This window comes from Mesoplodon mirus (genome assembly GCF_964341445.2).
Source record: "Mesoplodon mirus genome assembly, contig: HAP1_SCAFFOLD_1240, whole genome shotgun sequence".
In the NCBI taxonomy this organism is placed as follows: domain Eukaryota; kingdom Metazoa; phylum Chordata; class Mammalia; order Artiodactyla; family Ziphiidae; genus Mesoplodon; species Mesoplodon mirus.
The window spans coordinates 89,605-115,000 of NW_028294842.1; the positions used below are offsets into that span (position 1 = coordinate 89,605).

The following is a 25,396-nucleotide window of genomic DNA, read 5'->3' on the forward strand; positions in this document are numbered from 1 at the left end:
AGGTTCCTTAAAAATCTAAAAATAGAATTACCATATGATCCAGCAACGCCACTACTGGGTATATACCCAGAGAAAACCATAAATCAAACAGAAACATTCACCACAATGTTCATTGCAGCACTATTTACAATAGCCAGGGAATGGAAGCCACCTAAATGCCCACAGACAGGCGAACGGATAAAGATGTGGTACATGTATAAAATGGAATGTTTCTCAGCCATAAAAAGGAAGGAAATTGGGTCATTTGTAGAGACATTGATGGATCTAGAGACTGTCATACAGAGTGAAGTAAGTCAGAAAAACAAATATTGTATATTACTGCATATATGTGGAACCTAGAAAAATGGTACAGATGAACCAGTTTGCAGGGCAGAAATAGAGACACAGAGGTAGAGAACAAACCTATGGACACCAAGGGGGGAACGCCATGTGAGGGTGGTGGTGGGATGAATTGGGAGATTGGGATTCACATGTGCACACTTATATGTATAAAATAGATAACCAATAAGAACCTGCTGTATAAAAAAACAAATAAAATAAAATTTAAAAATTAAAATAATAAATAAAAATTTAAAAATAAAACAGAAAAAGAAGTTCTTCCCTTCCCAAAGCTGTATTTATACGAATGAATTATTTCCATGCTTATATCTATAAATACAAAAAATAGGAATAAACCCTAGCTTGAACCAAAAAAGAGAAAGAAAAAAAATCAGAACCCACCAGTTATACAGAGGAAAACCCTACCAGGGCACTTGCTCCAGTGTTAAACAAGTCTGAAGTTGGTCACAGGTGGGGAATCATCTCCCATGCAGCCAGCAGGCCCCCCGCAAGGAGCGTCCTCATTGCAAAGCTGGGGGACCGTGCCGAGGCGTCTGTGAGTAGACAGGAGCTGAGCCCCAGGCCAGCTGCTGCTGAACTGTTCCCACCCTTCCCAGGTAAAACACCTGAATGTGTGCAAGGACTTGAAAGCCTACAGGAAGGGCCGTGGAGCCACACCAGCGACAGCACGCAGGCCGACTTGGTGCCGGCAGGCCAGCCAGGATGGTCCTGGCCCCAGACGCTCTTCTGGAAGCTTTCCACTTCCCTGCCTGAGATACCCCTCCTGGCCCGGCCCCCACTGCTTTTTTCCTTCCTCACCTCTGCCCGGCGAGCAATTCCAGCAGCAGGTATGGGTGACACATCCTCTTCTTTAGCAGGTGGCAGCCTGGCAACTCCTGCAGAAAGTCCAGCAGAGCCCCCACTCACACCGGGCCACCCAAAAAGCCACGGCCCCTCACTCCCTCCCACCAGCCCAGCCCCGACACTGCTGACGGGGCAGAAAATATGGCGTCAGGCACAGCTGCAGGGGCTCTTGCTGCCTGGAGTGGTGTTTATACTGACCTCAACCCAGGCACACCTGGGGAGGGCTGGCCCGCCGGGTCAGCCAATCCTCACCCCTCAGCGGCTCACATTTGCAGAAAATGGCCCTTGCTGCACCGGCCACGTACAAGGAAGAGGTGTGGGCTCCTGAGAGTCAGGACAGACAAGGGGCTGCAGCCCTGGCTTGTTTTCTATTCAATTTAGCTGCCCCATGAGTGGGAGACAACCTCAAGAAGACCCTCTATTAATGAGAGGAACCCAGGAGTCAGGGAGAGGAGGGGTGGCGGGTGGAGACAGAGGCCTGGTGCCCCGGCTGCAGTGGAAGCCTCTGGAAGACCAAGCAGAGGGAGGCCGCACAGAGTGATGCCCAGGGTCACAGACCCGTCAGAGCTGCTGTTTTTTAGTTCAAGTCCTGCTCTGAGGTGCTCTGTGTCAGCTCAACCGACAGGTGGGCTGGGGGCGCTCTGCAATGAGGGCTATGTGCACGGTTCCTGTGTGCCCAGGCTTGCTGGGTGCCTGCCCAGGTGAGCTCCATACCCGTGTAGGGGCCTGACCACGAGAGCCCGGTGGGCTGCTGGGTACCTGTCCAGGTGAGCTCCATATCCTGGGAGGGGCCTGACCACGAGAGCCCCGTGAGCTGCTGGGTAACTGCCCAGGTGAGCTCCATATCCTGGAAGGGGCCTGACCACGAGAGCCCCGAGGGCTGCTGGGTACCTGGTAAAGAACGTCAGGACAGGACAGTCAGTGAAGCCACCAAGAATATACATCCAGCAGATCCTAATTCCCACACCCTGCTGGTCATTCTACCATCCACCAGGACATGGTATTCTGTATTAGACTTAGATGATGCCTTCTTCTGTATTCCATTATTCCCAGAGTCACAAGAAATTTTGGCCTGTGATTGGCAGGACTCAACATACAACGAAGACAATACCGCTGGGGCCGTCCTGCCCCAAGGGTTCAAAAATCCCCACACCGTCTATGGGGAAACTTAACTAAAACCTAAAAAATCTACCTCTGGAGAAGGGAACCTTCCTTCAATATGCAGACCACATTCTGCTCGCCAGCCCTACTAAGGAGGCCTCTGAACTGCCTAGCCAAGAAAGGATAGAAGGTGTCCAAGAAAAAGGCTCAAATATCACAGACTAAGGTAACCTGCCTGGACTGCATTCTCACAGAAGGTCGGAAAAGCCCATCCCAGGAAAGGGAAGAAGCCATTTGCAGCCTTACCCCTTCTAAAACTAGAAGACAGCTTAGGGGTTCCTGGGGAGGCCGGGGTTTGCTGCATCTGGATCCCTAACTACAGTCTAATAGCTGGGCCTCTATAAGAAACACTGACACGAAAAGATGATGATCCTTTTGACTAGAATCCAGAAGCAGCCTTTCAAGAATGGAAAGAGCAGTCACTTCAGACCCTTGCCCTGGAACTCCCTAGTTTAGCTAAACCCTTTGACCTTTACATTCTCGGTCGAAAGTGAACCGCCCTTGGAGCATTAGTGCAAACACTGGGACCACTTGAACTGTAACAACTCAAGTATGCCATCCAGGTAGGAGAAGCTACGGTCACCAAGGCCTTGGCCCGCCGCCCCATCCGGCCAGGATACTGGGGGTATCTAAAAACCTGGAAATCAGCAGCCCACAAGGCCAGCTCCCTCCTAAGGGAAAAGGACCCCACGTGGTGATCCTAACCACCCACCATGCCCTGAAGTTGCAGAGCAGGGATCGCTCCGTGGACACGCTGACCTCGAGTGAGGAGGCCCTCCAACCCCAACCTCCAGAGAGACAACCAGGGTCAACGGGCCCCCATGACGACTCGGGTGACCATCACTTGACCTGGAGTGTCTCTCAGAAAACAACAACAGTGTGATATTTGTATATGTATAGCTGATTCACTTTGTTATACAGCAGAAGCTAACACACCATTGTAAAGCAATTACATACCAATAAAGGTGTAAAAGAAAAAAAAAAAAGAAAGCCCAGAGATAAACCTACACACCTATGGTCAACTAATCTATGACAAAGGAGGCAAGACTATACAATGGATAAAAGACAGTCTCTTCGATCAGTGGTGCTGGGAAAACTAGACAGCTACGTGTAAAAGAATGAAATTCGAACACTCCCTAACACCATACACAACAATAAATTCAAAATGGATTAGAGACCTTAATGTAAGACCGGACAGTATAAAACTTAGAGGAAAACATAGGAAGAATTCTCGGACATAAACCACAACATGATCTTTTCTGATGCACCTCCTAGAGTAACGGAATAAAAAACAAAATAAACAAATGGGTCCTAATGAAACGTAAAAGCTTTTGCAAAGCAAAGGAAACTACACACAAGATGAAAAGACAACTCTCAGAATAGGAGAAATATTTGCAAATGAATCAACAGACAAAGGATTAATCTCCAATATAAATAAACAGCTCATGCAGCTCAATATTAAAAAAAAAACAAACAACCCAATACAAAAATGGGCAGAAGACCTAAATACACATTTCTTCCAAGAAGACATAGAGATGGCCAAGAAGCACATGAAAAGGTGCTCAACGTCACTAATTAGAGAAATGCAAATCAAAACTACGAGGTATCACCTCACACCTGTTAGAATGGGCATCATCAGAAAATCTACAAACAACAAATGCTGAAGAGGGCTGGAGAAAAGGAACTCTCTTCCACTATTGGTGGGAATGTAAATTGATTCAGTCACCATGGAGAATAGTATGGAGGTTCCTTAAAAATCTAAAAATAGAATTACCATATGATCCAGCAACGCCACTACTGGGTATATACCCAGAGAAAACCATAAATCAAACAGAAACATTCACCACAATGTTCATTGCAGCACTATTTACAATAGCCAGGGAATGGAAGCCACCTAAATGCCCACAGACAGGCGAACGGATAAAGATGTGGTACATGTATAAAATGGAATGTTTCTCAGCCATAAAAAGGAAGGAAATTGGGTCATTTGTAGAGACATTGATGGATCTAGAGACTGTCATACAGAGTGAAGTAAGTCAGAAAAACAAATATTGTATATTACTGCATATATGTGGAACCTAGAAAAATGGTACAGATGAACCAGTTTGCAGGGCAGAAATAGAGACACAGAGGTAGAGAACAAACCTATGGACACCAAGGGGGGAACGCCATGTGAGGGTGGTGGTGGGATGAATTGGGAGATTGGGATTCACATGTGCACACTTATATGTATAAAATAGATAACCAATAAGAACCTGCTGTATAAAAAAACAAATAAAATAAAATTTAAAAATTAAAATAATAAATAAAAATTTAAAAATAAAACAGAAAAAGAAGTTCTTCCCTTCCCAAAGCTGTATTTATACGAATGAATTATTTCCATGCTTATATCTATAAATACAAAAAATAGGAATAAACCCTAGCTTGAACCAAAAAAGAGAAAGAAAAAAAATCAGAACCCACCAGTTATACAGAGGAAAACCCTACCAGGGCACTTGCTCCAGTGTTAAACAAGTCTGAAGTTGGTCACAGGTGGGGAATCATCTCCCATGCAGCCAGCAGGCCCCCCGCAAGGAGCGTCCTCATTGCAAAGCTGGGGGACCGTGCCGAGGCGTCTGTGAGTAGACAGGAGCTGAGCCCCAGGCCAGCTGCTGCTGAACTGTTCCCACCCTTCCCAGGTAAAACACCTGAATGTGTGCAAGGACTTGAAAGCCTACAGGAAGGGCCGTGGAGCCACACCAGCGACAGCACGCAGGCCGACTTGGTGCCGGCAGGCCAGCCAGGATGGTCCTGGCCCCAGACGCTCTTCTGGAAGCTTTCCACTTCCCTGCCTGAGATACCCCTCCTGGCCCGGCCCCCACTGCTTTTTTCCTTCCTCACCTCTGCCCGGCGAGCAATTCCAGCAGCAGGTATGGGTGACACATCCTCTTCTTTAGCAGGTGGCAGCCTGGCAACTCCTGCAGAAAGTCCAGCAGAGCCCCCACTCACACCGGGCCACCCAAAAAGCCACGGCCCCTCACTCCCTCCCACCAGCCCAGCCCCGACACTGCTGACGGGGCAGAAAATATGGCGTCAGGCACAGCTGCAGGGGCTCTTGCTGCCTGGAGTGGTGTTTATACTGACCTCAACCCAGGCACACCTGGGGAGGGCTGGCCCGCCGGGTCAGCCAATCCTCACCCCTCAGCGGCTCACATTTGCAGAAAATGGCCCTTGCTGCACCGGCCACGTACAAGGAAGAGGTGTGGGCTCCTGAGAGTCAGGACAGACAAGGGGCTGCAGCCCTGGCTTGTTTTCTATTCAATTTAGCTGCCCCATGAGTGGGAGACAACCTCAAGAAGACCCTCTATTAATGAGAGGAACCCAGGAGTCAGGGAGAGGAGGGGTGGCGGGTGGAGACAGAGGCCTGGTGCCCCGGCTGCAGTGGAAGCCTCTGGAAGACCAAGCAGAGGGAGGCCGCACAGAGTGATGCCCAGGGTCACAGACCCGTCAGAGCTGCTGTTTTTTAGTTCAAGTCCTGCTCTGAGGTGCTCTGTGTCAGCTCAACCGACAGGTGGGCTGGGGGCGCTCTGCAATGAGGGCTATGTGCACGGTTCCTGTGTGCCCAGGCTTGCTGGGTGCCTGCCCAGGTGAGCTCCATACCCGTGTAGGGGCCTGACCACGAGAGCCCGGTGGGCTGCTGGGTACCTGTCCAGGTGAGCTCCATATCCTGGGAGGGGCCTGACCACGAGAGCCCCGTGAGCTGCTGGGTAACTGCCCAGGTGAGCTCCATATCCTGGAAGGGGCCTGACCACGAGAGCCCCGAGGGCTGCTGGGTACCTGGTAAAGAACGTCAGGACAGGACAGTCAGTGAAGCCACCAAGAATATACATCCAGCAGATCCTAATTCCCACACCCTGCTGGTCATTCTACCATCCACCAGGACATGGTATTCTGTATTAGACTTAGATGATGCCTTCTTCTGTATTCCATTATTCCCAGAGTCACAAGAAATTTTGGCCTGTGATTGGCAGGACTCAACATACAACGAAGACAATACCGCTGGGGCCGTCCTGCCCCAAGGGTTCAAAAATCCCCACACCGTCTATGGGGAAACTTAACTAAAACCTAAAAAATCTACCTCTGGAGAAGGGAACCTTCCTTCAATATGCAGACCACATTCTGCTCGCCAGCCCTACTAAGGAGGCCTCTGAACTGCCTAGCCAAGAAAGGATAGAAGGTGTCCAAGAAAAAGGCTCAAATATCACAGACTAAGGTAACCTGCCTGGACTGCATTCTCACAGAAGGTCGGAAAAGCCCATCCCAGGAAAGGGAAGAAGCCATTTGCAGCCTTACCCCTTCTAAAACTAGAAGACAGCTTAGGGGTTCCTGGGGAGGCCGGGGTTTGCTGCATCTGGATCCCTAACTACAGTCTAATAGCTGGGCCTCTATAAGAAACACTGACACGAAAAGATGATGATCCTTTTGACTAGAATCCAGAAGCAGCCTTTCAAGAATGGAAAGAGCAGTCACTTCAGACCCTTGCCCTGGAACTCCCTAGTTTAGCTAAACCCTTTGACCTTTACATTCTCGGTCGAAAGTGAACCGCCCTTGGAGCATTAGTGCAAACACTGGGACCACTTGAACTGTAACAACTCAAGTATGCCATCCAGGTAGGAGAAGCTACGGTCACCAAGGCCTTGGCCCGCCGCCCCATCCGGCCAGGATACTGGGGGTATCTAAAAACCTGGAAATCAGCAGCCCACAAGGCCAGCTCCCTCCTAAGGGAAAAGGACCCCACGTGGTGATCCTAACCACCCACCATGCCCTGAAGTTGCAGAGCAGGGATCGCTCCGTGGACACGCTGACCTCGAGTGAGGAGGCCCTCCAACCCCAACCTCCAGAGAGACAACCAGGGTCAACGGGCCCCCATGACGACTCGGGTGACCATCACTTGACCTGGAGTGTCTCTCAGAAAACAACAACAGTGTGATATTTGTATATGTATAGCTGATTCACTTTGTTATACAGCAGAAGCTAACACACCATTGTAAAGCAATTACATACCAATAAAGGTGTAAAAGAAAAAAAAAAAAGAAAGCCCAGAGATAAACCTACACACCTATGGTCAACTAATCTATGACAAAGGAGGCAAGACTATACAATGGATAAAAGACAGTCTCTTCGATCAGTGGTGCTGGGAAAACTAGACAGCTACGTGTAAAAGAATGAAATTCGAACACTCCCTAACACCATACACAACAATAAATTCAAAATGGATTAGAGACCTTAATGTAAGACCGGACAGTATAAAACTTAGAGGAAAACATAGGAAGAATTCTCGGACATAAACCACAACATGATCTTTTCTGATGCACCTCCTAGAGTAACGGAATAAAAAACAAAATAAACAAATGGGTCCTAATGAAACGTAAAAGCTTTTGCAAAGCAAAGGAAACTACACACAAGATGAAAAGACAACTCTCAGAATAGGAGAAATATTTGCAAATGAATCAACAGACAAAGGATTAATCTCCAATATAAATAAACAGCTCATGCAGCTCAATATTAAAAAAAAAACAAACAACCCAATACAAAAATGGGCAGAAGACCTAAATACACATTTCTTCCAAGAAGACATAGAGATGGCCAAGAAGCACATGAAAAGGTGCTCAATGTCACTAATTAGAGAAATGCAAATCAAAACTACGAGGTATCACCTCACACCTGTTAGAATGGGCATCATCAGAAAATCTACAGCTTTTTCGGCCGGAACCGCCATCTTCCAGTAATTCGCCAAAATGACCAACACAAAGGGAAAGAGGAGGGGCACCCGCTACATGTTCTCTAGGCCTTTTAGAAAACATGGAGTTGTTCCTTTGGCCACATACATGCGAATCTACAAGAAAGGTGATATTGTAGATATCAAGGTAATGGGCACTGTTCAAAAAGGAATGCCCCACAAATGTTACCATGGCAAAACTGGGAGAGTCTACAATGTTACCCAGCATGCTGTTGGCATCATTGTAAACAAACAAGTTAAGGGCAAGATTCTTGCCAAGAGAATTAATGTGCGTATCGAGCATATTAAGCACTCTAAGAGCCGGGATAGCTTCCTGAAACGGGTGAAGGAAAATGATCAGAAAAAGAAGGAAGCCAAAGAGAAAGGTACTTGGGTTCAACTGAAACGCCAGCCTGCTCCACCCAGAGAAGCACACTTCGTGAGAACCAATGGAAAGGAGCCTGAACTGTTGGAGCCCATTCCTTATGAATTCATGGCATGATGGGTGTAAAGAAAATAAAAGACCTGGACTGTATAAATGATTCTCTTAATTGAGTAGAAGTGTGTGACCCCCTTACCCAAACAAATATTTAAAGCACATTTTAATTGTGTCTGAATTCAGTGGGTGACATCTTTTTACTTTTCAAATTTAGTGGGTTTTGTTCCTGAAAGATGTGAGGTAGTGTGTTGTGCAGTATACTCCATTGGTTAATAAACTGCTAGATATTACTTACAAAATATTTGTCCTAGTTTGAAAATAGTCTCTAAATTCCTATGAACAAAGGATTTAAAATGAATGGAAGTTATCTGTTATATTATAATTAAGCTCAGGAAAAGTTGATGCTCATAATTGCACCATAAATTAAGTAGCTGTGTTTTGAGGATCAGGAACTTAACTTTGAAGCCTACTATTTAAAAATACATGGTTTAAAGCCCCTTCCTGGTCCTGTGTGAGTTACATGTTAGTTCTGAGTTGTTCAGCTCTTTCGTGCAGCAGGGCTCAGAAAAGTGTTGAAAACTAGAATACCTTTTTAAGTTAAACTGGGTAAGTATTTATATAGTATCTAATATGTGGCATTCTAAGCAGTTTACATAATGTACTCATAAAAAACTTGGAATAAGTTTTATTTTGCTCATTTTACATGAAAGGAAGCTGAGGCACAAGTAACTTGCCCTAGGGTACAGGTGCATAGTGTTGGGCAAAGATTCAAACCCAGGTAATCTGGCTGCATAATCGGATTTTAGTCATCAGTTCTATATTGCTTCATATTAATAGGAATATTTTAAAGCTACTTTGTCTAGTTGGAACACATTTTAGGTTTTGTTACTTTCTGGATTTTTTTTTTTTTTTTTTTTTGTGGTACGCGGGCCTCTCATTGTTGTGGCCTCTCCCGTTGCGGAGCACAGGCTCCGGACGCGCAGGCTCAGTGGCCATGGCTCACGGGCCCAGCCGCTCCGCGGCATGTGGGATCTTCCCGGACCGGGGCACGGACCCGTGTCCCCTGCTTCGGCAGGCGGACTCTTAACCACTGCGCCACCAGGGAAGCCCTTCTTGGATATTTTTAATAGGATGTGGTAAACATCCAGTAGGGAATTGATCACATCCCCCTGCCTTCAGTATTCTGTGATGATACCTGTAGCAAGCTTATTTAAAATGAAAACCTTGACTACTCACTTGGTGTTCTGTCCCCACTATTAGACTTGAGGACAAGAACCTGTTTACAATTTTAGTAAACGCTGTGGATAGGTTAAAACCTAATGTTAGTGGCCTTCAGTTTCATCTAGTGAAGTGTGATGGTAATAGGGCTTGGAATCCAGCAAACCTTGGCTTTGAATCTTGGATTCCTAGCCTAACTCAGTAAATGGTGGTTATTAATTGCCCTTAAAGATTCACATCTAGTGGTAGAGGGTTATGTTTAAACATGACTGTGTTGGTCAATAGAAATTGTTGACCAGCACCACCACAGAAAACAAGGAAAACCTTATAAATTGCATCAGTTGGCATTCGTGTTCTGTTTTTCCATCTTAAGTTACCACTTATGCACCAGGTTGAAGTCGCTTTGCATATTTTAAAATTCTATTTCATGAATATCTTTCATAGCCGTTTCTTCATTCCTGCCCCTTTAGGCACATTTTGATTTCTCCTGTAAACTATTAAAGCAGCTTCAAGGCATGTTTATTGAGCCTCCTGCTGTATTGCATATTGCTTAACCTGTGTGTCTCTATTTATAACTCATGGTTTAGTTTTTCTCTTTATTTCTGTTTTCCTATGTGATGGGTTTAGCTATTAGGAGAATTGTGTTCATGGAACTGCTCTTTATTGCCCCAGTTTTGCACACGCACTTGCCTTTGCCTGAAATACCTACACTGTGCTTTGTTCGTTTGATGGAATTCCTGCTTGTCGTTCACTCACCTTGAGTCATAGGTGAACCATCCCTAATTAAAGCATTTTAAGGAGAGGAAAAAAAAAAAAAAAAAAAGAAAATCTACAAACAACAAATGCTGAAGAGGGCTGGAGAAAAGGAACTCTCTTCCACTATTGGTGGGAATGTAAATTGATTCAGTCACCATGGAGAATAGTATGGAGGTTCCTTAAAAATCTAAAAATAGAATTACCATATGATCCAGCAACGCCACTACTGGGTATATACCCAGAGAAAACCATAAATCAAACAGAAACATTCACCACAATGTTCATTGCAGCACTATTTACAATAGCCAGGGAATGGAAGCCACCTAAATGCCCACAGACAGGCGAACGGATAAAGATGTGGTACATGTATAAAATGGAATGTTTCTCAGCCATAAAAAGGAAGGAAATTGGGTCATTTGTAGAGACATTGATGGATCTAGAGACTGTCATACAGAGTGAAGTAAGTCAGAAAAACAAATATTGTATATTACTGCATATATGTGGAACCTAGAAAAATGGTACAGATGAACCAGTTTGCAGGGCAGAAATAGAGACACAGAGGTAGAGAACAAACCTATGGACACCAAGGGGGGAACGCCATGTGAGGGTGGTGGTGGGATGAATTGGGAGATTGGGATTCACATGTGCACACTTATATGTATAAAATAGATAACCAATAAGAACCTGCTGTATAAAAAAACAAATAAAATAAAATTTAAAAATTAAAATAATAAATAAAATTTAAAAAATAAAACAGAAAAAGAAGTTCTTCCCTTCCCAAAGCTGTATTTATACGAATGAATTATTTCCATGCTTATATCTATAAATACAAAAAATAGGAATAAACCCTAGCTTGAACCAAAAAAGAGAAAGAAAAAAAATCAGAACCCACCAGTTATACAGAGGAAAACCCTACCAGGGCACTTGCTCCAGTGTTAAACAAGTCTGAAGTTGGTCACAGGTGGGGAATCATCTCCCATGCAGCCAGCAGGCCCCCCGCAAGGAGCGTCCTCATTGCAAAGCTGGGGGACCGTGCCGAGGCGTCTGTGAGTAGACAGGAGCTGAGCCCCAGGCCAGCTGCTGCTGAACTGTTCCCACCCTTCCCAGGTAAAACACCTGAATGTGTGCAAGGACTTGAAAGCCTACAGGAAGGGCCGTGGAGCCACACCAGCGACAGCACGCAGGCCGACTTGGTGCCGGCAGGCCAGCCAGGATGGTCCTGGCCCCAGACGCTCTTCTGGAAGCTTTCCACTTCCCTGCCTGAGATACCCCTCCTGGCCCGGCCCCCACTGCTTTTTTCCTTCCTCACCTCTGCCCGGCGAGCAATTCCAGCAGCAGGTATGGGTGACACATCCTCTTCTTTAGCAGGTGGCAGCCTGGCAACTCCTGCAGAAAGTCCAGCAGAGCCCCCACTCACACCGGGCCACCCAAAAAGCCACGGCCCCTCACTCCCTCCCACCAGCCCAGCCCCGACACTGCTGACGGGGCAGAAAATATGGCGTCAGGCACAGCTGCAGGGGCTCTTGCTGCCTGGAGTGGTGTTTATACTGACCTCAACCCAGGCACACCTGGGGAGGGCTGGCCCGCCGGGTCAGCCAATCCTCACCCCTCAGCGGCTCACATTTGCAGAAAATGGCCCTTGCTGCACCGGCCACGTACAAGGAAGAGGTGTGGGCTCCTGAGATTCAGGACAGACAAGGGGCTGCAGCCCTGGCTTGTTTTCTATTCAATTTAGCTGCCCCATGAGTGGGAGACAACCTCAAGAAGACCCTCTATTAATGAGAGGAACCCAGGAGTCAGGGAGAGGAGGGGTGGCGGGTGGAGACAGAGGCCTGGTGCCCCGGCTGCAGTGGAAGCCTCTGGAAGACCAAGCAGAGGGAGGCCGCACAGAGTGATGCCCAGGGTCACAGACCCGTCAGAGCTGCTGTTTTTTAGTTCAAGTCCTGCTCTGAGGTGCTCTGTGTCAGCTCAACCGACAGGTGGGCTGGGGGCGCTCTGCAATGAGGGCTATGTGCACGGTTCCTGTGTGCCCAGGCTTGCTGGGTGCCTGCCCAGGTGAGCTCCATACCCGTGTAGGGGCCTGACCACGAGAGCCCGGTGGGCTGCTGGGTACCTGTCCAGGTGAGCTCCATATCCTGGGAGGGGCCTGACCACGAGAGCCCCGTGAGCTGCTGGGTAACTGCCCAGGTGAGCTCCATATCCTGGAAGGGGCCTGACCACGAGAGCCCCGAGGGCTGCTGGGTACCTGGTAAAGAACGTCAGGACAGGACAGTCAGTGAAGCCACCAAGAATATACATCCAGCAGATCCTAATTCCCACACCCTGCTGGTCATTCTACCATCCACCAGGACATGGTATTCTGTATTAGACTTAGATGATGCCTTCTTCTGTATTCCATTATTCCCAGAGTCACAAGAAATTTTGGCCTGTGATTGGCAGGACTCAACATACAACGAAGACAATACCGCTGGGGCCGTCCTGCCCCAAGGGTTCAAAAATCCCCACACCGTCTATGGGGAAACTTAACTAAAACCTAAAAAATCTACCTCTGGAGAAGGGAACCTTCCTTCAATATGCAGACCACATTCTGCTCGCCAGCCCTACTAAGGAGGCCTCTGAACTGCCTAGCCAAGAAAGGATAGAAGGTGTCCAAGAAAAAGGCTCAAATATCACAGACTAAGGTAACCTGCCTGGACTGCATTCTCACAGAAGGTCGGAAAAGCCCATCCCAGGAAAGGGAAGAAGCCATTTGCAGCCTTACCCCTTCTAAAACTAGAAGACAGCTTAGGGGTTCCTGGGGAGGCCGGGGTTTGCTGCATCTGGATCCCTAACTACAGTCTAATAGCTGGGCCTCTATAAGAAACACTGACACGAAAAGATGATGATCCTTTTGACTAGAATCCAGAAGCAGCCTTTCAAGAATGGAAAGAGCAGTCACTTCAGACCCTTGCCCTGGAACTCCCTAGTTTAGCTAAACCCTTTGACCTTTACATTCTCGGTCGAAAGTGAACCGCCCTTGGAGCATTAGTGCAAACACTGGGACCACTTGAACTGTAACAACTCAAGTATGCCATCCAGGTAGGAGAAGCTACGGTCACCAAGGCCTTGGCCCGCCGCCCCATCCGGCCAGGATACTGGGGGTATCTAAAAACCTGGAAATCAGCAGCCCACAAGGCCAGCTCCCTCCTAAGGGAAAAGGACCCCACGTGGTGATCCTAACCACCCACCATGCCCTGAAGTTGCAGAGCAGGGATCGCTCCGTGGACACGCTGACCTCGAGTGAGGAGGCCCTCCAACCCCAACCTCCAGAGAGACAACCAGGGTCAACGGGCCCCCATGACGACTCGGGTGACCATCACTTGACCTGGAGTGTCTCTCAGAAAACAACAACAGTGTGATATTTGTATATGTATAGCTGATTCACTTTGTTATACAGCAGAAGCTAACACACCATTGTAAAGCAATTACATACCAATAAAGGTGTAAAAGAAAAAAAAAAAAGAAAGCCCAGAGATAAACCTACACACCTATGGTCAACTAATCTATGACAAAGGAGGCAAGACTATACAATGGATAAAAGACAGTCTCTTCGATCAGTGGTGCTGGGAAAACTAGACAGCTACGTGTAAAAGAATGAAATTCGAACACTCCCTAACACCATACACAACAATAAATTCAAAATGGATTAGAGACCTTAATGTAAGACCGGACAGTATAAAACTTAGAGGAAAACATAGGAAGAATTCTCGGACATAAACCACAACATGATCTTTTCTGATGCACCTCCTAGAGTAACGGAATAAAAAACAAAATAAACAAATGGGTCCTAATGAAACGTAAAAGCTTTTGCAAAGCAAAGGAAACTACACACAAGATGAAAAGACAACTCTCAGAATAGGAGAAATATTTGCAAATGAATCAACAGACAAAGGATTAATCTCCAATATAAATAAACAGCTCATGCAGCTCAATATTAAAAAAAAAACAAACAACCCAATACAAAAATGGGCAGAAGACCTAAATACACATTTCTTCCAAGAAGACATAGAGATGGCCAAGAAGCACATGAAAAGGTGCTCAACGTCACTAATTAGAGAAATGCAAATCAAAACTACGAGGTATCACCTCACACCTGTTAGAATGGGCATCATCAGAAAATCTACAAACAACAAATGCTGAAGAGGGCTGGAGAAAAGGAACTCTCTTCCACTATTGGTGGGAATGTAAATTGATTCAGTCACCATGGAGAATAGTATGGAGGTTCCTTAAAAATCTAAAAATAGAATTACCATATGATCCAGCAACGCCACTACTGGGTATATACCCAGAGAAAACCATAAATCAAACAGAAACATTCACCACAATGTTCATTGCAGCACTATTTACAATAGCCAGGGAATGGAAGCCACCTAAATGCCCACAGACAGGCGAACGGATAAAGATGTGGTACATGTATAAAATGGAATGTTTCTCAGCCATAAAAAGGAAGGAAATTGGGTCATTTGTAGAGACATTGATGGATCTAGAGACTGTCATACAGAGTGAAGTAAGTCAGAAAAACAAATATTGTATATTACTGCATATATGTGGAACCTAGAAAAATGGTACAGATGAACCAGTTTGCAGGGCAGAAATAGAGACACAGAGGTAGAGAACAAACCTATGGACACCAAGGGGGGAACGCCATGTGAGGGTGGTGGTGGGATGAATTGGGAGATTGGGATTCACATGTGCACACTTATATGTATAAAATAGATAACCAATAAGAACCTGCTGTATAAAAAAACAAATAAAATAAAATTTAAAAATTAAAATAATAAATAAAATTTAAAAAATAAAACAGAAAAAGAAGTTCTTCCCTTCCCAAAGCTGTATTTATACGAATGAATTATTTCCATGCTTATATCTATAAATACAAAAAATAGGAATAAACCCTAGCTTGAACCAAAAAAGAGAAAGAAAAAAAATCAGAACCCACCAGTTATACAGAGGAGAACCCTACCAGGGCACTTGCTCCAGTGTTAAACAAGTCTGAAGTTGGTCACAGGTGGGGAATCATCTCCCATGCAGCCAGCAGGCCCCCCGCAAGGAGCGTCCTCATTGCAAAGCTGGGGGACCGTGCCGAGGCGTCTGTGAGTAGACAGGAGCTGAGCCCCAGGCCAGCTGCTGCTGAACTGTTCCCACCCTTCCCAGGTAAAACACCTGAATGTGTGCAAGGACTTGAAAGCCTACAGGAAGGGCCGTGGAGCCACACCAGCGACAGCACGCAGGCCGACTTGGTGCCGGCAGGCCAGCCAGGATGGTCCTGGCCCCAGACGCTCTTCTGGAAGCTTTCCACTTCCCTGCCTGAGATACCCCTCCTGGCCCGGCCCCCACTGCTTTTTTCCTTCCTCACCTCTGCCCGGCGAGCAATTCCAGCAGCAGGTATGGGTGACACATCCTCTTCTTTAGCAGGTGGCAGCCTGGCAACTCCTGCAGAAAGTCCAGCAGAGCCCCCACTCACACCGGGCCACCCAAAAAGCCACGGCCCCTCACTCCCTCCCACCAGCCCAGCCCCGACACTGCTGACGGGGCAGAAAATATGGCGTCAGGCACAGCTGCAGGGGCTCTTGCTGCCTGGAGTGGTGTTTATACTGACCTCAACCCAGGCACACCTGGGGAGGGCTGGCCCGCCGGGTCAGCCAATCCTCACCCCTCAGCGGCTCACATTTGCAGAAAATGGCCCTTGCTGCACCGGCCACGTACAAGGAAGAGGTGTGGGCTCCTGAGAGTCAGGACAGACAAGGGGCTGCAGCCCTGGCTTGTTTTCTATTCAATTTAGCTGCCCCATGAGTGGGAGACAACCTCAAGAAGACCCTCTATTAATGAGAGGAACCCAGGAGTCAGGGAGAGGAGGGGTGGCGGGTGGAGACAGAGGCCTGGTGCCCCGGCTGCAGTGGAAGCCTCTGGAAGACCAAGCAGAGGGAGGCCGCACAGAGTGATGCCCAGGGTCACAGACCCGTCAGAGCTGCTGTTTTTTAGTTCAAGTCCTGCTCTGAGGTGCTCTGTGTCAGCTCAACCGACAGGTGGGCTGGGGGCGCTCTGCAATGAGGGCTATGTGCACGGTTCCTGTGTGCCCAGGCTTGCTGGGTGCCTGCCCAGGTGAGCTCCATACCCGTGTAGGGGCCTGACCACGAGAGCCCGGTGGGCTGCTGGGTACCTGTCCAGGTGAGCTCCATATCCTGGGAGGGGCCTGACCACGAGAGCCCCGTGAGCTGCTGGGTAACTGCCCAGGTGAGCTCCATATCCTGGAAGGGGCCTGACCACGAGAGCCCCGAGGGCTGCTGGGTACCTGGTAAAGAACGTCAGGACAGGACAGTCAGTGAAGCCACCAAGAATATACATCCAGCAGATCCTAATTCCCACACCCTGCTGGTCATTCTACCATCCACCAGGACATGGTATTCTGTATTAGACTTAGATGATGCCTTCTTCTGTATTCCATTATTCCCAGAGTCACAAGAAATTTTGGCCTGTGATTGGCAGGACTCAACATACAACGAAGACAATACCGCTGGGGCCGTCCTGCCCCAAGGGTTCAAAAATCCCCACACCGTCTATGGGGAAACTTAACTAAAACCTAAAAAATCTACCTCTGGAGAAGGGAACCTTCCTTCAATATGCAGACCACATTCTGCTCGCCAGCCCTACTAAGGAGGCCTCTGAACTGCCTAGCCAAGAAAGGATAGAAGGTGTCCAAGAAAAAGGCTCAAATATCACAGACTAAGGTAACCTGCCTGGACTGCATTCTCACAGAAGGTCGGAAAAGCCCATCCCAGGAAAGGGAAGAAGCCATTTGCAGCCTTACCCCTTCTAAAACTAGAAGACAGCTTAGGGGTTCCTGGGGAGGCCGGGGTTTGCTGCATCTGGATCCCTAACTACAGTCTAATAGCTGGGCCTCTATAAGAAACACTGACACGAAAAGATGATGATCCTTTTGACTAGAATCCAGAAGCAGCCTTTCAAGAATGGAAAGAGCAGTCACTTCAGACCCTTGCCCTGGAACTCCCTAGTTTAGCTAAACCCTTTGACCTTTACATTCTCGGTCGAAAGTGAACCGCCCTTGGAGCATTAGTGCAAACACTGGGACCACTTGAACTGTAACAACTCAAGTATGCCATCCAGGTAGGAGAAGCTACGGTCACCAAGGCCTTGGCCCGCCGCCCCATCCGGCCAGGATACTGGGGGTATCTAAAAACCTGGAAATCAGCAGCCCACAAGGCCAGCTCCCTCCTAAGGGAAAAGGACCCCACGTGGTGATCCTAACCACCCACCATGCCCTGAAGTTGCAGAGCAGGGATCGCTCCGTGGACACGCTGACCTCGAGTGAGGAGGCCCTCCAACCCCAACCTCCAGAGAGACAACCAGGGTCAACGGGCCCCCATGACGACTCGGGTGACCATCACTTGACCTGGAGTGTCTCTCAGAAAACAACAACAGTGTGATATTTGTATATGTATAGCTGATTCACTTTGTTATACAGCAGAAGCTAACACACCATTGTAAAGCAATTACATACCAATAAAGGTGTAAAAGAAAAAAAAAAAAGAAAGCCCAGAGATAAACCTACACACCTATGGTCAACTAATCTATGACAAAGGAGGCAAGACTATACAATGGATAAAAGACAGTCTCTTCGATCAGTGGTGCTGGGAAAACTAGACAGCTACGTGTAAAAGAATGAAATTCGAACACTCCCTAACACCATACACAACAATAAATTCAAAATGGATTAGAGACCTTAATGTAAGACCGGACAGTATAAAACTTAGAGGAAAACATAGGAAGAATTCTCGGACATAAACCACAACATGATCTTTTCTGATGCACCTCCTAGAGTAACGGAATAAAAAACAAAATAAACAAATGGGTCCTAATGAAACGTAAAAGCTTTTGCAAAGCAAAGGAAACTACACACAAGATGAAAAGACAACTCTCAGAATAGGAGAAATATTTGCAAATGAATCAACAGACAAAGGATTAATCTCCAATATAAATAAACAGCTCATGCAGCTCAATATTAAAAAAAAAACAAACAACCCAATACAAAAATGGGCAGAAGACCTAAATACACATTTCTTCCAAGAAGACATAGAGATGGCCAAGAAGCACATGAAAAGGTGCTCAACGTCACTAATTAGAGAAATGCAAATCAAAACTACGAGGTATCACCTCACACCTGTTAGAATGGGCATCATCAGAAAATCTACAAACAACAAATGCTGAAGAGGGCTGGAGAAAAGGAACTCTCTTCCACTATTGGTGGGAATGTAAATTGATTCAGTCACCATGGAGAATAGTATGGAGGTTCCTTAAAAATCTAAAAATAGAATTACCATATGATCCAGCAACGCCACTACTGGGTATATACCCAGAGAAAACCATAAATCAAACAGAAACATTCACCACAATGTTCATTGCAGCACTATTTACAATAGCCAGGGAATGGAAGCCACCTAAATGCCCACAGACAGGCGAACGGATAAAGATGTGGTACATGTATAAAATGGAATGTTTCTCAGCCATAAAAAGGAAGGAAATTGGGTCATTTGTAGAGACATTGATGGATCTAGAGACTGTCATACAGAGTGAAGTAAGTCAGAAAAACAAATATTGTATATTACTGCATATATGTGGAACCTAGAAAAATGGTACAGATGAACCAGTTTGCAGGGCAGAAATAGAGACACAGAGGTAGAGAACAAACCTATGGACACCAAGGGGGGAACGCCATGTGAGGGTGGTGGTGGGATGAATTGGGAGATTGGGATTCACATGTGCACACTTATATGTATAAAATAGATAACCAATAAGAACCTGCTGTATAAAAAAACAAATAAAATAAAATTTAAAAATTAAAATAATAAATAAAATTTTAAAAATAAAACAGAAAAAGAAGTTCTTCCCTTCCCAAAGCTGTATTTATACGAATGAATTATTTCCATGCTTATATCTATAAAAATCAAAAAATAGGAATAAACCCTAGCTTGAACCAAAAAAGAGAAAGAAAAAAAATCAGAACCCACCAGTTATACAGAGGAAAACCCTACCAGGGCACTTGCTCCAGTGTTAAACAAGTCTGAAGTTGGTCACAGGTGGGGAATCATCTCCCATGCAGCCAGCAGGCCCCCCGCAAGGAGCGTCCTCATTGCAAAGCTGGGGGACCGTGCCGAGGCGTCTGTGAGTAGACAGGAGCTGAGCCCCAGGCCAGCTGCTGCTGAACTGTTCCCACCCTTCCCAGGTAAAACACCTGAATGTGTGCAAGGACTTGAAAGCCTACAGGAAGGGCCGTGGAGCCACACCAGCGACAGCACGCAGGCCGACTTGGTGCCGGCAGGCCAGCCAGGATGGTCCTGGCCCCAGACGCTCTTCTGGAAGCTTTCCACTTCCCTGCCTGAGATACCCCTCCTGGCCCGGCCCCCACTGCTTTTTTCCTTCCTCACCTCTGCCCGGCGAGCAATTCCAGCAGCAGGTATGGGTGACACATCCTCTTCTTTAGCAGGTGGCAGCCTGGCAACTCCTGCAGAAAGTCCAGCAGAGCCCCCACTCACACCGGGCCACCCAAAAAGCCACGGCCCCTCACTCCCTCCCACCAGCCCAGCCCCGACACTGCTGACGGGGCAGAAAATATGGCGTCAGGCACAGCTGCAGGGGCTCTTGCTGCCTGGAGTGGTGTTTATACTGACCTCAACCCAGGCACACCTGGGGAGGGCTGGCCCGCCGGGTCAGCCAATCCTCACCCCTCAGCGGCTCACATTTGCAGAAAATGGCCCTTGCTGCACCGGCCACGTACAAGGAAGAGGTGTGGGCTCCTGAGAGTCAGGACAGACAAGGGGCTGCAGCCCTGGCTTGTTTTCTATTCAATTTAGCTGCCCCATGAGTGGGAGACAACCTCAAGAAGACCCTCTATTAATGAGAGGAACCCAGGAGTCAGGGAGAGGAGGGGTGGCGGGTGGAGACAGAGGCCTGGTGCCCCGGCTGCAGTGGAAGCCTCTGGAAGACCAAGCAGAGGGAGGCCGCACAGAGTGATGCCCAGGGTCACAGACCCGTCAGAGCTGCTGTTTTTTAGTTCAAGTCCTGCTCTGAGGTGCTCTGTGTCAGCTCAACCGACAGGTGGGCTGGGGGCGCTCTGCAATGAGGGCTATGTGCACGGTTCCTGTGTGCCCAGGCTTGCTGGGTGCCTGCCCAGGTGAGCTCCATACCCGTGTAGGGGCCTGACCACGAGAGCCCGGTGGGCTGCTGGGTACCTGTCCAGGTGAGCTCCATATCCTGGGAGGGGCCTGACCACGAGAGCCCCGTGAGCTGCTGGGTAACTGCCCAGGTGAGCTCCATATCCTGGAAGGGGCCTGACCACGAGAGCCCCGAGGGCTGCTGGGTACCTGGTAAAGAACGTCAGGACAGGACAGTCAGTGAAGCCACCAAGAATATACATCCAGCAGATCCTAATTCCCACACCCTGCTGGTCATTCTACCATCCACCAGGACATGGTATTCTGTATTAGACTTAGATGATGCCTTCTTCTGTATTCCATTATTCCCAGAGTCACAAGAAATTTTGGCCTGTGATTGGCAGGACTCAACATACAACGAAGACAATACCGCTGGGGCCGTCCTGCCCCAAGGGTTCAAAAATCCCCACACCGTCTATGGGGAAACTTAACTAAAACCTAAAAAATCTACCTCTGGAGAAGGGAACCTTCCTTCAATATGCAGACCACATTCTGCTCGCCAGCCCTACTAAGGAGGCCTCTGAACTGCCTAGCCAAGAAAGGATAGAAGGTGTCCAAGAAAAAGGCTCAAATATCACAGACTAAGGTAACCTGCCTGGACTGCATTCTCACAGAAGGTCGGAAAAGCCCATCCCAGGAAAGGGAAGAAGCCATTTGCAGCCTTACCCCTTCTAAAACTAGAAGACAGCTTAGGGGTTCCTGGGGAGGCCGGGGTTTGCTGCATCTGGATCCCTAACTACAGTCTAATAGCTGGGCCTCTATAAGAAACACTGACACGAAAAGATGATGATCCTTTTGACTAGAATCCAGAAGCAGCCTTTCAAGAATGGAAAGAGCAGTCACTTCAGACCCTTGCCCTGGAACTCCCTAGTTTAGCTAAACCCTTTGACCTTTACATTCTCGGTCGAAAGTGAACCGCCCTTGGAGCATTAGTGCAAACACTGGGACCACTTGAACTGTAACAACTCAAGTATGCCATCCAGGTAGGAGAAGCTACGGTCACCAAGGCCTTGGCCCGCCGCCCCATCCGGCCAGGATACTGGGGGTATCTAAAAACCTGGAAATCAGCAGCCCACAAGGCCAGCTCCCTCCTAAGGGAAAAGGACCCCACGTGGTGATCCTAACCACCCACCATGCCCTGAAGTTGCAGAGCAGGGATCGCTCCGTGGACACGCTGACCTCGAGTGAGGAGGCCCTCCAACCCCAACCTCCAGAGAGACAACCAGGGTCAACGGGCCCCCATGACGACTCGGGTGACCATCACTTGACCTGGAGTGTCTCTCAGAAAACAACAACAGTGTGATATTTGTATATGTATAGCTGATTCACTTTGTTATACAGCAGAAGCTAACACACCATTGTAAAGCAATTACATACCAATAAAGGTGTAAAAGAAAAAAAAAAAGAAAGCCCAGAGATAAACCTACACACCTATGGTCAACTAATCTATGACAAAGGAGGCAAGACTATACAATGGATAAAAGACAGTCTCTTCGATCAGTGGTGCTGGGAAAACTAGACAGCTACGTGTAAAAGAATGAAATTCGAACACTCCCTAACACCATACACAACAATAAATTCAAAATGGATTAGAGACCTTAATGTAAGACCGGACAGTATAAAACTTAGAGGAAAACATAGGAAGAATTCTCGGACATAAACCACAACATGATCTTTTCTGATGCACCTCCTAGAGTAACGGAATAAAAAACAAAATAAACAAATGGGTCCTAATGAAACGTAAAAGCTTTTGCAAAGCAAAGGAAACTACACACAAGATGAAAAGACAACTCTCAGAATAGGAGAAATATTTGCAAATGAATCAACAGACAAAGGATTAATCTCCAATATAAATAAACAGCTCATGCAGCTCAATATTAAAAACAAACAACCCAATACAAAAATGGGCAGAAGACCTAAATACACATTTCTTCCAAGAAGACATAGAGATGGCCAAGAAGCACATGAAAAGGTGCTCAACGTCACTAATTAGAGAAATGCAAATCAAAACTACGAGGTATCACCTCACACCTGTTAGAATGGGCATCATCAGAAAATCTACAAACAACAAATGCTGAAGAGGGCTGGAGAAAAGGAACTCTCTTCCACTATTGGTGGGAATGTAAATTGATTCAGTCACCATGGAGAATAGTATGGAGGTTCCTTAAAAATCTAAAAATAGAATTACCATATGATCCAGCAACGCCACTACTGGGTATATACCCAGAGAAAACCATAAATCAAACAGAAACATTCACCACAATGTTCATTGCAGCACTATTTACAATAGCCAGGGAATGGAAGCCACCTAAATGCCCACAGACAGGCGAACGGATAAAGATGTGGTACATGTATAAAATGGAATGTTTCTCAGCCATAAAAAGGAAGGAAATTGGGTCATTTGTAGAGACATTGATGGATCTAGAGACTGTCATACAGAGTGAAGTAAGTCAGAAAAACAAATATTGTATATTACTGCATATATGTGGAACCTAGAAAAATGGTACAGATGAACCAGTTTGCAGGGCAGAAATAGAGACACAGAGGTAGAGAACAAACCTATGGACACCAAGGGGGGAACGCCATGTGAGGGTGGTGGTGGGATGAATTGGGAGATTGGGATTCACATGTGCACACTTATATGTATAAAATAGATAACCAATAAGAACCTGCTGTATAAAAAAACAAATAAAATAAAATTTAAAAATTAAAATAATAAATAAAATTTTAAAAATAAAACAGAAAAAGAAGTTCTTCCCTTCCCAAAGCTGTATTTATACGAATGAATTATTTCCATGCTTATATCTATAAATACAAAAAATAGGAATAAACCCTAGCTTGAACCAAAAAAGAGAAAGAAAAAAAATCAGAACCCACCAGTTATACAGAGGAAAACCCTACCAGGGCACTTGCTCCAGTGTTAAACAAGTCTGAAGTTGGTCACAGGTGGGGAATCATCTCCCATGCAGCCAGCAGGCCCCCCGCAAGGAGCGTCCTCATTGCAAAGCTGGGGGACCGTGCCGAGGCGTCTGTGAGTAGACAGGAGCTGAGCCCCAGGCCAGCTGCTGCTGAACTGTTCCCACCCTTCCCAGGTAAAACACCTGAATGTGTGCAAGGACTTGAAAGCCTACAGGAAGGGCCGTGGAGCCACACCAGCGACAGCACGCAGGCCGACTTGGTGCCGGCAGGCCAGCCAGGATGGTCCTGGCCCCAGACGCTCTTCTGGAAGCTTTCCACTTCCCTGCCTGAGATACCCCTCCTGGCCCGGCCCCCACTGCTTTTTTCCTTCCTCACCTCTGCCCGGCGAGCAATTCCAGCAGCAGGTATGGGTGACACATCCTCTTCTTTAGCAGGTGGCAGCCTGGCAACTCCTGCAGAAAGTCCAGCAGAGCCCCCACTCACACCGGGCCACCCAAAAAGCCACGGCCCCTCACTCCCTCCCACCAGCCCAGCCCCGACACTGCTGACGGGGCAGAAAATATGGCGTCAGGCACAGCTGCAGGGGCTCTTGCTGCCTGGAGTGGTGTTTATACTGACCTCAACCCAGGCACACCTGGGGAGGGCTGGCCCGCCGGGTCAGCCAATCCTCACCCCTCAGCGGCTCACATTTGCAGAAAATGGCCCTTGCTGCACCGGCCACGTACAAGGAAGAGGTGTGGGCTCCTGAGAGTCAGGACAGACAAGGGGCTGCAGCCCTGGCTTGTTTTCTATTCAATTTAGCTGCCCCATGAGTGGGAGACAACCTCAAGAAGACCCTCTATTAATGAGAGGAACCCAGGAGTCAGGGAGAGGAGGGGTGGCGGGTGGAGACAGAGGCCTGGTGCCCCGGCTGCAGTGGAAGCCTCTGGAAGACCAAGCAGAGGGAGGCCGCACAGAGTGATGCCCAGGGTCACAGACCCGTCAGAGCTGCTGTTTTTTAGTTCAAGTCCTGCTCTGAGGTGCTCTGTGTCAGCTCAACCGACAGGTGGGCTGGGGGCGCTCTGCAATGAGGGCTATGTGCACGGTTCCTGTGTGCCCAGGCTTGCTGGGTGCCTGCCCAGGTGAGCTCCATACCCGTGTAGGGGCCTGACCACGAGAGCCCGGTGGGCTGCTGGGTACCTGTCCAGGTGAGCTCCATATCCTGGGAGGGGCCTGACCACGAGAGCCCCGTGAGCTGCTGGGTAACTGCCCAGGTGAGCTCCATATCCTGGAAGGGGCCTGACCACGAGAGCCCCGAGGGCTGCTGGGTACCTGGTAAAGAACGTCAGGACAGGACAGTCAGTGAAGCCACCAAGAATATACATCCAGCAGATCCTAATTCCCACACCCTGCTGGTCATTCTACCATCCACCAGGACATGGTATTCTGTATTAGACTTAGATGATGCCTTCTTCTGTATTCCATTATTCCCAGAGTCACAAGAAATTTTGGCCTGTGATTGGCAGGACTCAACATACAACGAAGACAATACCGCTGGGGCCGTCCTGCCCCAAGGGTTCAAAAATCCCCACACCGTCTATGGGGAAACTTAACTAAAACCTAAAAAATCTACCTCTGGAGAAGGGAACCTTCCTTCAATATGCAGACCACATTCTGCTCGCCAGCCCTACTAAGGAGGCCTCTGAACTGCCTAGC

The 25,396-nt window shown here is 47.6% G+C and overlaps 1 protein-coding gene across 1 annotated transcript; it reads left to right on the top strand.

The window, feature by feature from the left end:
• The first annotated feature begins 8,087 nt into the window (after positions 1–8,087).
• On the top strand, positions 8,088–8,640 carry LOC309797928 (large ribosomal subunit protein eL21-like). Its single transcript, XM_082646300.1, has one exon. It carries the CDS (start codon positions 8,121–8,123, stop codon positions 8,601–8,603), a length of 483 nt encoding a protein of 160 aa, XP_082502426.1. The 5' UTR covers positions 8,088–8,120; the 3' UTR covers positions 8,604–8,640.
• The last annotated feature ends 16,756 nt before the right edge of the window (positions 8,641–25,396 follow it).

Excerpts from the sequence above, each read along its gene's own strand:
- LOC309797928 (XM_082646300.1), top strand. The coding sequence starts at position 8,121 with ATGACCAACACAAAGGGAAAGAGGAGGGGCACCCGCTACATGTTCTCT.